At 39.4% G+C, this 14,404-nt stretch overlaps 1 protein-coding gene across 1 annotated transcript in view; it reads left to right on the top strand.

The window, feature by feature from the left end:
• The window catches only part of baiap2l1b (BAR/IMD domain containing adaptor protein 2 like 1b), a 110,845-nt gene that overhangs the window by 49,545 nt on the left and 46,896 nt on the right, over positions 1-14,404 (top strand). Inside the window, exons 4-6 of the mRNA XM_052140029.1 lie at positions 2,447-2,508; positions 9,399-9,470; positions 9,844-9,978. Coding sequence (XP_051995989.1) covers positions 2,447-2,508; positions 9,399-9,470; positions 9,844-9,978 — 269 coding nt within the window. The remainder of the gene's footprint in view (positions 1-2,446; positions 2,509-9,398; positions 9,471-9,843; positions 9,979-14,404) is intronic.

Genomic DNA, 14,404 nt, shown 5'->3' with positions numbered 1-14,404 from the left:
GCTAATGATTAATCGTTGCAATAATCGCTGAATATTCGGTCTAATAATCGTTAGTTTAATCGATTATCAAAATAATCATTAATTGCAGCCCTAGTTGACTGCATTAAATACAGGTCTAAACAGGGTCTAAAATATTTTTTGATCAGATCACAAAAACCTTATATGAATGTGATCAAAAACTCATGTGACCACATCACATTTATGGTGTAAATGCTAATCCGTCCTGTATGCATCCTGGCATCAATGATGTGCCATTCCTTACCTGTCTGTCAACTGCTGCGCTTAAACAAGAGATTAAACTTTGCCGGTTAAGAACAGCTTTAAAAGGAAATAACCGTCCGATCGGAACATTTAAAAAGTGGATACATACACAATCACAAGAGCTTCACAGATCTTCTTCAATGTGTCTGATATCAACACAGATTTGATGCACGAACACCTGAAGCTCTAAAATAGGTAATCTACTAAAATAATGGATTAATTCTGCTTGACATGTTGCGTTTGTGCTCAAGATCAAATTAAACCAAGATTAATGGTGAGGTTGTGGTCAACAGATGAGTTGGCAAGGTTGACCTGGAGATGCCGTTCCTTTATCCAGGCCGAGATATCTGAGAGGCAGGCAGAGATATGAGCAGAGACAGTGGGGTTGTCAGGCTGGAATGACAGGTAAAGCTCTGTATCATCTGCGTAACAGTGGTAGGAAAAGCCATGTGCCTTTCAGTCTGAGTGACGATCAGTCTGAGTGATGTAGTGTAGATCAAGAAGAGGAGGGGTCCAAACACTGATCCCTGGGGAACACCAGTGGTTAACTGGAGTGACTTGGACACCTTGAAGGATCTGCCTGTGAGGTATGACTCAAACCATCCATTCCTGTGGTGCCAGGTCGGAGAGGGTGGACGGGTGGTACAATGTTGAAAGCAGCAGACTGGTTAAGAAGCATGAGGACAGATGATTTGAAGTTAGCTCTCGCCAGTCACAGGGTTTCAGCAACGGAAATGAGGGCAGTCTCTGTTGAGTGTCCTTTTTTGAAGCCAGACTGAAGTCTGTCGAGTAGGTTGTTCTGTGTCTCCGACAGCCATTGGCTAGAGAGTGTGGCCTAAAATAACAGATATTTCTGCTTGACATGTTGCGTATGTGCTAGGACAAAATTTCAACGTATCTGTGAAAAACAGCGTGCAGTTTCTGACGTTGTTGTGCTTTAATATCATGCAGGAACACACTGGCATAGTGTTTGATGTATTTCATCATAAAACATAGACCCTCTCCTCCAAATCTGAACACAAGTGGTCACAAGAGATGCATTTAAGTGACCAGGTGTAAACGGCGACGTGTCTTTCCTCACCACATGTGGAATCACCCGAGACGCATCTTAATACCAAGTGGAAACAGGGTCTATAGGGATCTTTTCTGGGGTCACATGACAACAAAATGGCAACTTGCTTGTTGGTTACACCACTTGACTTTGATTTGGTGGACAAGGTTTTAAAATATGAATTATATGAATAAAACTTTTTGAATAATTTTAGCTTTTAATGAGACTTTAATTACTAAATGTATTTATTTATTACTGTTTATGGAAAGTTACACCACTTCAGCCCCATAAAATATTATTTTTTAATAATTATTTTGTTTGAATTGTATTTTTTATGTATTTTTTTAATAACTTGAAAAATCTGGACAAAAAAATTAGCATCACAGCATTGGCCCAACTGCTTTATACAAAAAGTCAGATTTCCTTGCTTCCATTGAAGCGCACAAGATGCTTTTTGAAAGTTTCTTAATTTATGCTTTGACGTTAATGAAGAGTGTGTAATGAAGTGAGATTCTTTGTTCACCAACTCTGTCATTTCTTTGTTTTATTTTCACTCTGGTGCTAGTTACATGTACATGTTGTGGGAGAGTGACCTGAGAAGTCACACCGACAGATGATAGAAGAGAGAGAGACTTCAATATTGTTTTATGGAAAATGCTGTTATTTTCTCATTTCATATCGGCATGCACCAATCCCTTGGGCAGGGATAAAATCTTTCTGCAGATGTCAGAGTGAATTAGCTCTCGTTAAAGCCAAGCAGGAACTCGGTGTCTGTCCTGTCCTCTGTCTAACCATCAAATCCATTTCTTAAGGATGTTTGAGAATCAGCTCTCGAATAAGTGTTGACTAAGTGTGTGGTGGGTGTATTCTTTTTATAAATTGCTCTGATGTACGTTTTAGCTTTTGCATTTTAATCCTCATTTGATTGCAACGAGTAGGAGCTGAGGATCCATGCTGGCAGAGCGTGTTTTAATTACAGTAGCTGCTCCGAGGCATGACTGTTCTTGGAAAACAAGGCCTTGTGGGGCTTTATTAGTCAGGGGAATTATCTGGATTATTATAATAAAAACAATGGATGTGTTAATGCCCTTTGTATTGGTGTGAGAGCCTAATTTTATTTCTCTCTCTCCTTAGGGGTTGTTCTTATGGAGATCTCAGACGTCCAACAGAAAGTCAATCTAGAACTGGAGGAGAATGTGAGTTTGTCTGTTGTGTGCATGCGTGTGTGTGTGTGTGTGTGTGTGTGTGTGTTTGTTTGTTTACTTTCTGTAAACACACCCTAAAGCTGACTGTACACTCATACACCCAAACAAATGATCACTATCTGCAATTTAACACCATTATCATATATCAAAGATATCATTTTCCATAAACTTTGTGAATGCAGCTCTATTTCCTATTTATTTTCATGCAGTTATATTTAAATACACAGAGTACGAGTAGAGGAATAAGCTGGACACACCTACTGTGTGTGAGAGCAGGTTTGAACATGCTCGCTCATACACCTGAGCCCAGCGCCTGATGATGACACGGTTGTTCCTGCTAATGCAACGCTCACATGCTCGATCATCTGCCAAAAACAGACAATGTAACAGAAGTCCATTTTTAAAGAGTTTTTTCCTTTATGTGTACTCTGCAGAAAACTATTTGTAACACTCTTCATTCATTAACATTTACACATCCCCCACCCCTTTTGTGTTTATTTATGTAACAAGGTAAAAGGAAAAGGAGGAGGAGAGAATCGGCTTAACAATATAAATAACATTTACAGGGCAGCTGCCCATAACTCACTCTCTCTCTCTCTCTCTCTCTCTCTCAAACTGCTGCCTCCGGTTGCCTTAATCCCTCTCGAGGGCTTGATTAGCCTGATTAGGGGCCGGGTCTGCAGCATCACGACCCGGCCCTGACCTCCTCCCTGCCAAAATGTATTAAATGTTTTGGTTCTCTCAGCTCAGTTTAATATATTTTTCATGTTTATATCTGTTTTGCAGAATTCCACAGATTTTCCACCCAAAACGATGCTTAAATGTAAGAAGGTCCCCTGTATAAATAACAGCATTAGCTGGGAGAAAATGTATTTCATATGTAAGCAAAAGGGATATTATAACTGAAACATACCCACATGAATCAATATAAAATGGAATTGTATCCAAATTGGAATTTAATTGAATCGAGAGCTTGTGAATCGAATCTGGAAATCTGTAGCAATACCCATCCCTAGATAGCATTATGTAAAAAACATATAGCATATAACCGATCTAAACATTGCACTTTCCTCTGCGTATCGCCTGATGTCACTAGCCGCTTTTCCACTATCGGGCCAGTGTGAGCCAGGGCTACCATCTTGTCAGCCGTGTCCAATAGCCTTGGACCGCGAGCCACAAGACCAAAATCGATCTGGGTTCCCATCATCGAGCCAATAGTTCTGCAGCGTTGCCTTAAAACCCACCCTTACTACACTTTCCTGGTGCCAACTTCACACACCCCGCCCATTTCACAAGCAAGGGCGAAGCTCAAGCTGATGTATCATATTATCTAGTTATCTAGAATATTGAGTTTATATCTGTGATAAAATAGAGTTCATGGGCATTGGAGCAGTCAGGAGACAACAAAACAGGTTCAAGGTCAGAGTTTATTTTTCTCAGGTTCACACACTTTAGATACTGTTCCCCTTCTGTCACTCACTTCAACGTTGTGTCAAGGAAGCGACACTAGAGGTCTCTCTTGAGAGCCTCGCGCATCTCTGAACTTGAGAAAAGACCAATGAGAAATTGGCCGACAGAATTTGCATGTTCCGCCCCCGGACATACGGGTATAAAGGGAGGGAAATGCATCTGTCCCTTCAGAATTTTCCTTCGGAGTCGAGCGGTTGTGTGATCAGCGAGCTGCATTCACGAGACTTTTCACTTCATCTCTGCAAGAGCATATGCTGTTGGATCTATGGTGCATATCAGCTTTATTTCTCTAAAAGAGCTATACACAGTGGTGTTGAATGTCCTTTTCAGGACACGTCTTGATAAAGATGTCCTTCCGCCCGTGTAGTTCCTGGATGCGGTCGAGTTCTCTCCGCACCTGACGGTCACAGGCACTGCCTCGTGTGTCTGGGCCACGATCACACTGAGGTAGCGTTTGCGGATGGTTCTTGTTCTCACTGCGAGAACCTTACCATGGCAACGTTGCAGTCACAGCTTTCCTTCCTAAAAAGGAACGCCACTCCGACCCGGCTGGCGATAGAGGCAGCGGGCTCTGTTTCGCCGGGTACATCCCTACGAACCACCCACCCCCCGACACACTCGTTGACTTCTGCCGGGGCTCAGGGTGACAGCGGCTCACATCACGGCCAGTCTGCTTATCCCCTTGATCCCCCCGAGCTGGATGATGAGCTCACCGCTGCATCGGAGAGTGTTCCGGCATCTGATGCGGAAGAATCGTTTGGGCTGCCACCCTCAGTTCGGAGCGCCCAGTCCTCCTCAGAGTTGTCTCTCCACTAACAGCAGGACGATGTCTCAGCACACTGTCCATGATCTCGAGCCATTGTTTTTTTAACAGAGTTGTACTGTTCTCGCATTTATTTAATTTTTTTTCCTGAACCTTCACCGTTGTGCATTGGATACACAACCTGGCAAGTTTGGCGAAACTCCACCTGACATTGGCTCAGTTTACATGTACACCAACATTAGGTATAATTAGATTAAGATGTTTACATGATTTGGGCCAACCATTTCAATCCCGTTTACATGCTACTAACCATTACTCAGATTTTTTTTACTGAGAAATGTATTGTTTTAATGTTTTTTTATAAATTAAAAATAATGTCTCTTTAATACAGCTTGGCATAAGGAAAATTATTCTGTGAGTGTTTTCGAATATTTAGTAAGAGAGGCACTTCATAGAAGTAATTTTCGCCTACAACGGATGATTTGGTTCATAGGAGTCATTTGTTTGTCGTACTACACTGGTTGCTCTGTTTTGATTCACTCAAATAAGAGTCATTTGTGTGAATTGGATTACATGCATTGGATATAGTTGTGTTTCGCCAATGAGCACAAACTCATGACATCTCAAACATACACTCACCTAAAGGATTATTAGGAACACCATACTAATACTGTGTTTGACCCCCTTTCGCCTTCAGAACTGCCTTAATTCTACGTGGCATTGATTCAACAAGGTGCTGAAAGCATTCTTTAGAAATGTTGGCCCATATTGATAGGATAGCATCTTGCAGTTGATGGAGATTTGTGGGATGCACATCCAGGGCACGAAGCTCCCGTTCCACTACATCCCAAAGATGCTCTATTGGGTTGAGATCTGGTGACTGTGGGGGCCATTTTAGTACAGTGAACTCATTGTCATGTTCAAGAAACCAATTTGAAATGATTCGAGGTTTGTGACATGGTGCATTATTCTGCTGGAAGTAGCCATCAGAGGATGGGTACATGGTGGCCATAAAGGGATGTACAGGGTCAGAAACAATGCTCAGGTAGGCTGTGGCATTTAAACGATGCCCAATTGGCACTAAGGGGCCTAAAGTGTGCCAAGAAAACATCCCCCACACCATTACACCACCACCACCACCAGCCTGCACAGTGGTAACAAGGCATGATGGATCCATGTTCTCATTCTGTTTACGCCAAATTCTGACTCTACCATCTGAATGTCTCAACAGAAATCGAGACTCATCAGACCAGGCAACATTTTTCCAGTCTTCAACTGTCCAATTTTGGTGAGCTCTTGCAAATTGTAGCCTCTTTTTCCTATTTGTAGTGGAGATGAGTGGTACCCGGTGGGGTCTTCTGCTGTTGTAGCCCATCCGCCACAAGGTTGTGCGTGTTGTGGCTTCACAAATGCTTTGCTGCATACCTCGGTTGTAACGAGTGGTTATTTCAGGCAAAGTTGCTCTTCTATCAGCTTGAATCAGTCGGCCCATTCTCCTCTGACCTCTAGCATCAACAAGGCATTTTCAGCCCACAGGACTGCCGCATACTGGATGTTTTTCCCTTTTCACACCATTCTTTGTAAACCCTAGAAATGGTTGTGCGTGAAAATCCCAGTAACTGAGCAGATTGTGAAATACTCAGACCGGCCCGTCTGGCACCAACAACCATGCCACGCTCAAAATTGCTTAAATCACCTTTCTTTCCCATTCTGACATTCAGTTTGGAGTTCAGGAGATTGTCTTGACCAGGACCACACCCCTAAATGCATTGAAGCAACTGCCATGTGATTGGTTGATTAGATAATTGCATTAATGGGAAATTGAACAGGTGTTCCTAATAATCCTTTAGGTGAGTGTATGTTCCTTCCATTATTTTGTGGCATATGGTCTTCTTATCTCCCCAACATTTAATTCAGAGGGCAAATGGACATTCACAACTCGGAAAAATATGTTTTTTTTTCCTTGGGGCTGTAGATGGGGTAGCACCACTGCTGGAAAACGGTGCATGGTGGTCAGAGTGGAAGATATGCGATTAAAGCATTTACATGCCAATATGAAGTGATTAAAATAGGAGTATTCCACATTAGGGCTGCAACTAACGATTATTTCGATAATCGACTAATCGAACTATTATTAGAACGATTATTCAACTATTCGGTTGATTATTGCAACGATTTATCATTAGCTCTTAACCGACAATTCAGCTTGTGCCTAGACTTAAAAGGTTGTATTAAACGTGCTTACTAACAATAAAGAGGACAAAATCATCTTTTGAAAATCTCTAAATGACATTCACTGAATTCCAAAGAAAAAAAGGTTAAATTCAGTAAAAAAAAAATCACTGCAAAACAACCTATTGTAATCAAGAGTTTTTGTCTTGTTTTCCATTGTTTTCCACATATTCTCTAAAAGCAAGTCTAAATATCTTATATGTTGCTTCTTGGGTAAATGTAAGCAGGCAGTTTTTAGATATTTGAAAATATTTAAATATTAAATATTGTATTCAACATTCTCCAATAACAGTTTTTCTTCTGCAGTATAGCTACTATTGTAAATGTATGTTGTATTAAAGGAGTTTTAGATATTCTTTTTGGAAAACAAGCCAAAAAAGGCTGATCAAAAACTTGATCAAAGACTTATCAAAAACTTTGTTGCAGTGTATAATGGGCTAAGACTACACTCTTTCTCCTTTATTTTCACTTCGATCCATCTTTAACAAAAAACAAACAAACTCTATATTCTTAATAGAGCTGCGTATCGCCAATTTACTTCACAATAAGATACACGTGACACATAGGCTACAGTATATTATGATTCAATACGTTGCAATCATCACATTATTAATCTAGCTACAGCAAACATGCATGAGGAGAGTGCCTCAGTCGGGTGCAGTTTCAATCTCTCCCCCTTCACGCAACTCATAGACGTGGCGCTGACCACACAGAGAAATGCCATTTTTGTAGTTTGTTTATGATGCACTTCCTTATATACTTTAATAAAGGATGCATTAAAGATATAATGCCAGGTTGTTTGCTTTTTAGATGCTCTGACATGCAGGTTTTGCTTAAGTGGAATGCCAGATCCGGCTCTGCTGTTTTTCATGATGACAGTGCTTCTGTATTACTTTATTTAGCATAATTCCATTATATTTTGTGATCTACATCACCTGAAGCTGTTTGGAAAGTTTATAGTGCATCTGGACATGTGTTTTCTTCCTCTCCTCTGTCAGGCACGAGCTGCTGTGCTCCTCTCTCGCGTCATCATTAAAGTTTCATATGATCTCATGTTACGTTAAATGAGATCAAACGACTATTCGACAATGAAAATTGTTGTCGACACTGTTTTATTGTCGACGTTGTCGATAATGTCGACTAATCGTTTCAGCCCTATACCTGATAGACTATACAGTACCTGTATATATATTTAATTATAGGCCTATTTAATATTTATTTTTACAAGTTGTTTTTAAATTGAAATGTAATTCATTACTGCTGACGGTTACTTGAGACAAAAAATGTTTGAACATCAACTGAAGGGCTTTTCAGCACTTCTGTTTACAAATATTGTATCAATAAAGATAAATGTCATATGATGCGAATAAAAAAAAAATTAAATGAGGCCTTAGACACAGCTGGTGCAACCCTACTCTGAAGTGCTGTGATGCACTGTTTGAAGACATTTACACCAATCTCTCGCAAAATAAGCAATGAGTTTGATAGTAAACGCAAAGTGCTCCGGATTCACTTTAATTTAATGATCACGTAATGGCAAATGTTCTGGTCATTGGGGTTCATACAGGCAGTGTTAATGACAAGCAGTGATTCAGAGGAGGAGATGCTCACTTACTCTATTTCTGTGGAGATGATAGAATGAACAAAAACAGAATCTTAAAGGTCTTTCCTCTTGAGAAATAAACTCAAGAGTTTTTAAAATAACATGCGAAAGTGAAGAATTTATGAGAGAAATATTTTACTATAGCATAATATTATATATTATATTATTATAGTTATTTAGTTTGTCTAGGTTTGAAAAACAACATTTTAAATACAAAAATGTATCAATATTATGATATTTAAAATAATAAGTTTTTAAGCCTTAAAGGAAATCATACATCCCTATTTTGTTATATGATTCCAAGTTAAATATGAATAAATTACTTTAAGAGGTGTGACAATTTGTATGACAACTAATTGTCATAATCGACATTGTTTGACAATTAAACGTCAGCCAAATTTCATAAATCGTGACAGCCCTTGCTGACAGTGTGGGATCTTACTGAATATCTTAAGAAAGATAAAATGGATGATAACTCATTATTGGAATAGAAATGAAGAAGAGGGATGGGGCATGTATTACTGTTATGAGGTATGTTGATTTAAGCGTTCTCGCCCTCGTTCATTAGGTCGATGGGTATAGTTAGTGTATGTGGTATCCCTGCATCTATCTCTGACTCATCTCCTTTTTTTAGCACGTTGGCTTACACAACAACAACAGACAGCCTGCCGACTCACTTAATTTCTTCCTCATCTTCTTTATTGCATATGTGTTTATCAATGTAGGCCACCTACCACAACGACTCCCCATATTTTATTATTCACTCTTTGTTATTGTTACATAAATTACATTTTGTTCTTTCTCTGTCCCTAGTTTAAACGTTTCCATCGGGAGGTTATTGTGGAGTTAGAGAGGAAAACGGAAATGGACGTGAAATACATGACGGTGAGTGTTGGGGAAGCCACGTTGAAGCTACAACTGGTTACTGGACAAACTACACTATTTTGAAAACATCTGCTGTCACGCTACTGAAAAATACAATTACGTTAATTGCATTTTTACTTTTAGTTACTTTCTCCCCAATGCTGTTGTCTATATATGGTTATATGGAGATGCTGCATCTTTGCCTTTTGGGAATGTGCTTCTAAACTGCATTTTCTTGGGGAATGAAAATCATGCAGGCTCATGTCACATTCTTTGTTTCTGTCTGCACCAGCACAGTGGTCATTCAAACTCATCTCTATAGCCTTACACTGGATGCGTGTAGACACATCTCTGTGTCCCGGAGAGACACTGATCAAATACTGTCTGTCCACAGGCCACGTTTAAGAGGTACCAGACCGAACATAAGATGAAGCAGGACTTGTTGGAGAAATCGCAGTTAGACCTGAAGAAATTCAGGAGGAAGAGTCAAGGAAAGAATGCTTCTAAGTACGAGAGTAAGGAGAACGAGGTATGTGTTTTTTTACATTCAGCCATACTGCCCTACACACACACACACACACACACACACACACACACACACACACACACACACACACACACACGTTGTGTTTCCATGTTTTATGGGGACTTTCCATAGACATAATGGTTTTTATACTGTACAAACTTTATATTCTATCCCCTAAACCTAACTCTACCCCTAAACCTAACCCTCACAGAAAACTTTCTGCATTTTTACCTTTTCAAAAAACATAATTTAGTATGATTTATAAGCTGTTTTCCTCATGGGGACCGACAAAATGTCCCCACAAGGTCAGAAATTTCGGGTTTTACTATCCTTATGGGGACATTTGGTCCCCACAAAGTGATAAATACACGCTCACACACACACACACACACACTTGTTTTTAAATTTGTCTTAAAATCTGGTTTGAACTTCATCTACGTTACAATAATGAACAAACACAATCTGATTTAACTAAAGACACAAATTATTGTTTTGGTCTTGTACATATTGAATACATCATTAAAATATTCACAGTGTAGGTTTGAAAAAGTATGTGAACACCCAGGCTGATGATGTCAACAAAAGCTAATTAGAGTCAGGAGTTGGCAAATCTGGGCATCCGATTAATGTAACAAGTTTGGAGGTGTGGATTAGAGCTACTTTGACTTTTTACATTTTAAGTTTGCAATTCACAAGAAGCATCTGCTGATGTGGAACATGGTTTGCAAAAGAGACATCTCAGAATACCTACGATCAAGAATTATTGCTTTGCATAAAGCTGGAAAGGGTTAAAATGTTGTCTCGAACTTAGAGATTCATCTGTCCACAGATAGACAAATTGTCTATGAATGGAGATGATTTCATACTAGGGATGCACTGATCCGATACCTTGATCGGTATTGGCTCCGATACTGAAGCTTTTAGACGGATCGGGTCTCGGTCCAACGAGCCCGATCCGAATCCGATTCTGTGTGTTAGTCATGTTGGAGTTGCATTTGTCAGTGGTCTAGAGTTTGATAGAACAATAATGTTATGATGACAGAATACTTAAACTGGTTGTATAAAGTGCTTTGTAAAGGCAAAATGTTCTTAATTGGCAACTTCAAAATGCTTCTACCGTTTTGGTGACTGATGTTTTCATCTGTTTTGGTGCACGTGTGTTTCACCGGCCAACATCAGTTACATATAAATAAGTCGCATCGGACTATAAGTTGCAGGACCTTTCATATGATGAAAAAGAAAACGTGACTTATTTTCTGGAAAATACAGTATGTGCGTAGGCAAGGCAAGTCAAGGCAAGTTTATTTATATAGCACATTTCATACACAATGGTAATTCAAAGTGCTTTACATAGAAGAGATTAAAATAAGAATAAAAAATTAAGAATAATTGAAACAGTTTAGAATAAAATAAAATACAGTACAAACAGTCGGACACACAGTGGCACAGTGCTCATTCAGTAAATGCACAGCTAAACAGATACGTTTTAAGTCTGGATTTGAATGTGACTACTGTAGGAGTACATCTGATCTCTTCTGGAAGCTGGTTCCAGCTGCGGCTGGCATAATAGCTAAAAGCAGACTCTCCTTGCTTAGAGTGAACCCTTGGTATTTCTAGCTGATGTGATCCTAATGATCTGAGTGATCTGTTGGGTTTATATTCAGTGAGCATATCTGCAATATATTGAGGTCCTAGCCCATTGAGTGATTTATATACCAGTAATAATACTTTAAAATCAATCCTAAATGTAACTGGGAGCCAGTGTAAAGACCTGAGGACTGGTGTGATATGTTCATATTTTCTGGTTCTGCTCAGAATCCTGGCAGCAGCGTTCTGTATGAGCGGCAACTGTCTTATGGTCTTTTTGGGAAGGCCAGTGAGGAGTCCATTACAATAATCCACCCTGCTGGTGATGAAAGCATGCACAAGTTTCTCTAGGTCTTGACTGGAAACAAAGCATCTAATTCTTGCAATATTTTTCAGATGATAGTATGCTGATTTAGTTATTGCTTTGACATGACTACTGAAACTAAGGTCTGACTGTAGAGACACACCAAGATTCCTGACTTGATTTTTAGTTGTTTGACCCCAGCGCCAAGGTATGCATTCGCCTTGAGAACTTCATTTTTTTTTCCAAATGCAATGACTTCAGTTTTGTCTTTGTTTAACTGAAGAAAGTTTTGGCACATCCAACTGTTAACTTCATCAATGCATTGGCACAGGGAGTCAATGGGGCTGTAATCGTTAGGTGATAGGGCTAAGTAGATCTGTGTGTCGTCTGCATAGCTGTGGTAAGCAATTTGGTTCTTTCTCATTATTTGGCTCATTGGCAGCATATACAGGTTGAACAGGTGTGGCGCAAGAATTGAGCCTTGAGGGACTCCGCATGTCATGGACGTCCACTCAGACTTATGGTCTCCTATACTCACATAATAACCTCTCCCTTCTAAGTATGACCTAAACCATTTTAGGACCATCCCATACAGTATATTGGCTATTTTTCAATAGCTTCAAACGTGGCTTGTCTAATCAGTTTAACATAACTATATGCTTTATAAGTATACTTTCAATATAGAAGCATCTTGCAAATCCTATTCACAATAGAGAAATGAAAAGGATACTTAACATAATGAAAAGGATTGTTTCCCCATGCAACATGTTCAAAAGTATGAGGAATTATTGCTTATCTTGTCATCAAATGAGGGTGAAACCTAACATGCCCACAGACATACACCTCTCAAATATACACGCATACCCTCACACACACATAAAGAACCACCTCCATAAAATCTAAAATCTATCCTCCACCATGGCAACATGATGGAGGGTCCAGCCCCTACTAGTGTTGTCAAAAATACCAGTACTCCGGTACCAAGTTGGTACTCAAACAAAAATATATTTACGATACCAGAATTTCTGAAGGTACCGGAGTACCGGGTCTACCCATGCAGAGTTGGGAACTTCCGAACGCTCACAACAAGCAAAAGATGGTGACAAGCAAAGTAGCTGCTGCTGCGGAGGCTCAACTGAATCTTGTAGAAAAGAAAAGTGGTAAAAGCCAGGTTTGGAAATTCTTTGGATTTGAGGCTGATGAAAAGGGAAACATCATAAATCAGCAAAAACTTGTTTGTAAACGGTGCTTCTCAAATTTCTGACGAAAGGAGGAAACACGTCAAACCTAATAAAGCACCTGAAAGACAGACACCCGGATTTACTCAAGCAACTAAAGCAGGTGAGTTTAAAAGCATATTATCATTTGCATTATGAATATGTTATGTCAATAGAGAGAGTGAGAGAGTTAAATCGCAAAAAACATCACCGTTTATGTAGGCTACTTTATGGTTTGCAGCATACGTTCGGCTTCGTCTAGCAATGTCATGAATCCCTACTTGTCTTTATAGCTAGCCTACTGCTATGCAATACCTAATACTGGGGCATACGAAAGGAGAGCACAACAGGGTTTAGTAATTTTACAGAGGCTTTTAGATGACATAGTTTGCCGAAATTTGTGAGTTGGGATTTGGGAAGTATATTTATGTTTAACAGCATTTGTAAAGTAGCACAACCAAACCTTTAAAAACCCCATGAAGCATTTTCACTCTTTCTACTTCTTGAAAATAATGTTCAAGATTTTTAGTTTTGAGCTCTCTTTGAGTTCGCATAATGTCTACAACACTCAGTCCACACACATACACACAGCATTGCCTTTACATGCATTGTAATTGTACTGTCATGTTCTGTTGTTATCATAATTAAGTACATATAGTATTATGATAATGATAATTTGGTATTATACTCATATACTCTATGGCATTTTCTCTTAAATACAGAACTTTTGTTATTAAACATTACATTTTTTTTTTCTAAAATCTCTTATCTTTTTACAGAATCAGTCTGAGGGAGAGCTTGTTGAGCATGAATGTCTCCAGCAAGCATATACACAGCCAACAGTTGCTGAAGCTTTTCATCTGCAAGTCAAATATGACAAAAAATCAGCCGAAGCAAGAAAACTGAACCGAGCTTATGCAGAATTCATATGTATGGATAAAGTTCCTGTCTATACAGTTGAAAAAAGTGGATTCCAGCAAGTGCTTCAACAGTTCAACCCCAAGTATCAGCTGCCAAGTAGAAATTATTTCATGTACACAGAGATACCTCACATCTATAATGAAACCAAAGACCTCATAAATTATCATCTCAGACACAAACCATTCTACAGTTGTACAACTGATTTGTGGACAAGTAGAGCTGTAGACACTTTCAAGTCTGTAACTCTGCAGTACGTAACTGAGTCTTGGGAGTTGCAGTACTGGTGTCTAGGCTGGGCTAAATACAGATCACACAGCTGAGAGTTTGATGGAGGCCTTTGAGGAAAAAATTGAAGAATGGAAGTTGGACATTGCAAGGATGGCAGGCATCACAACAGATA

The sequence above is a fragment of the Xyrauchen texanus genome, chromosome 12, assembly GCF_025860055.1.
Source record: "Xyrauchen texanus isolate HMW12.3.18 chromosome 12, RBS_HiC_50CHRs, whole genome shotgun sequence".
NCBI lineage: Eukaryota > Metazoa > Chordata > Actinopteri > Cypriniformes > Catostomidae > Xyrauchen > Xyrauchen texanus.
Note: the sequence above shows the minus strand (reverse complement) of the source record. Positions and strands in the feature narration are given on the sequence as shown.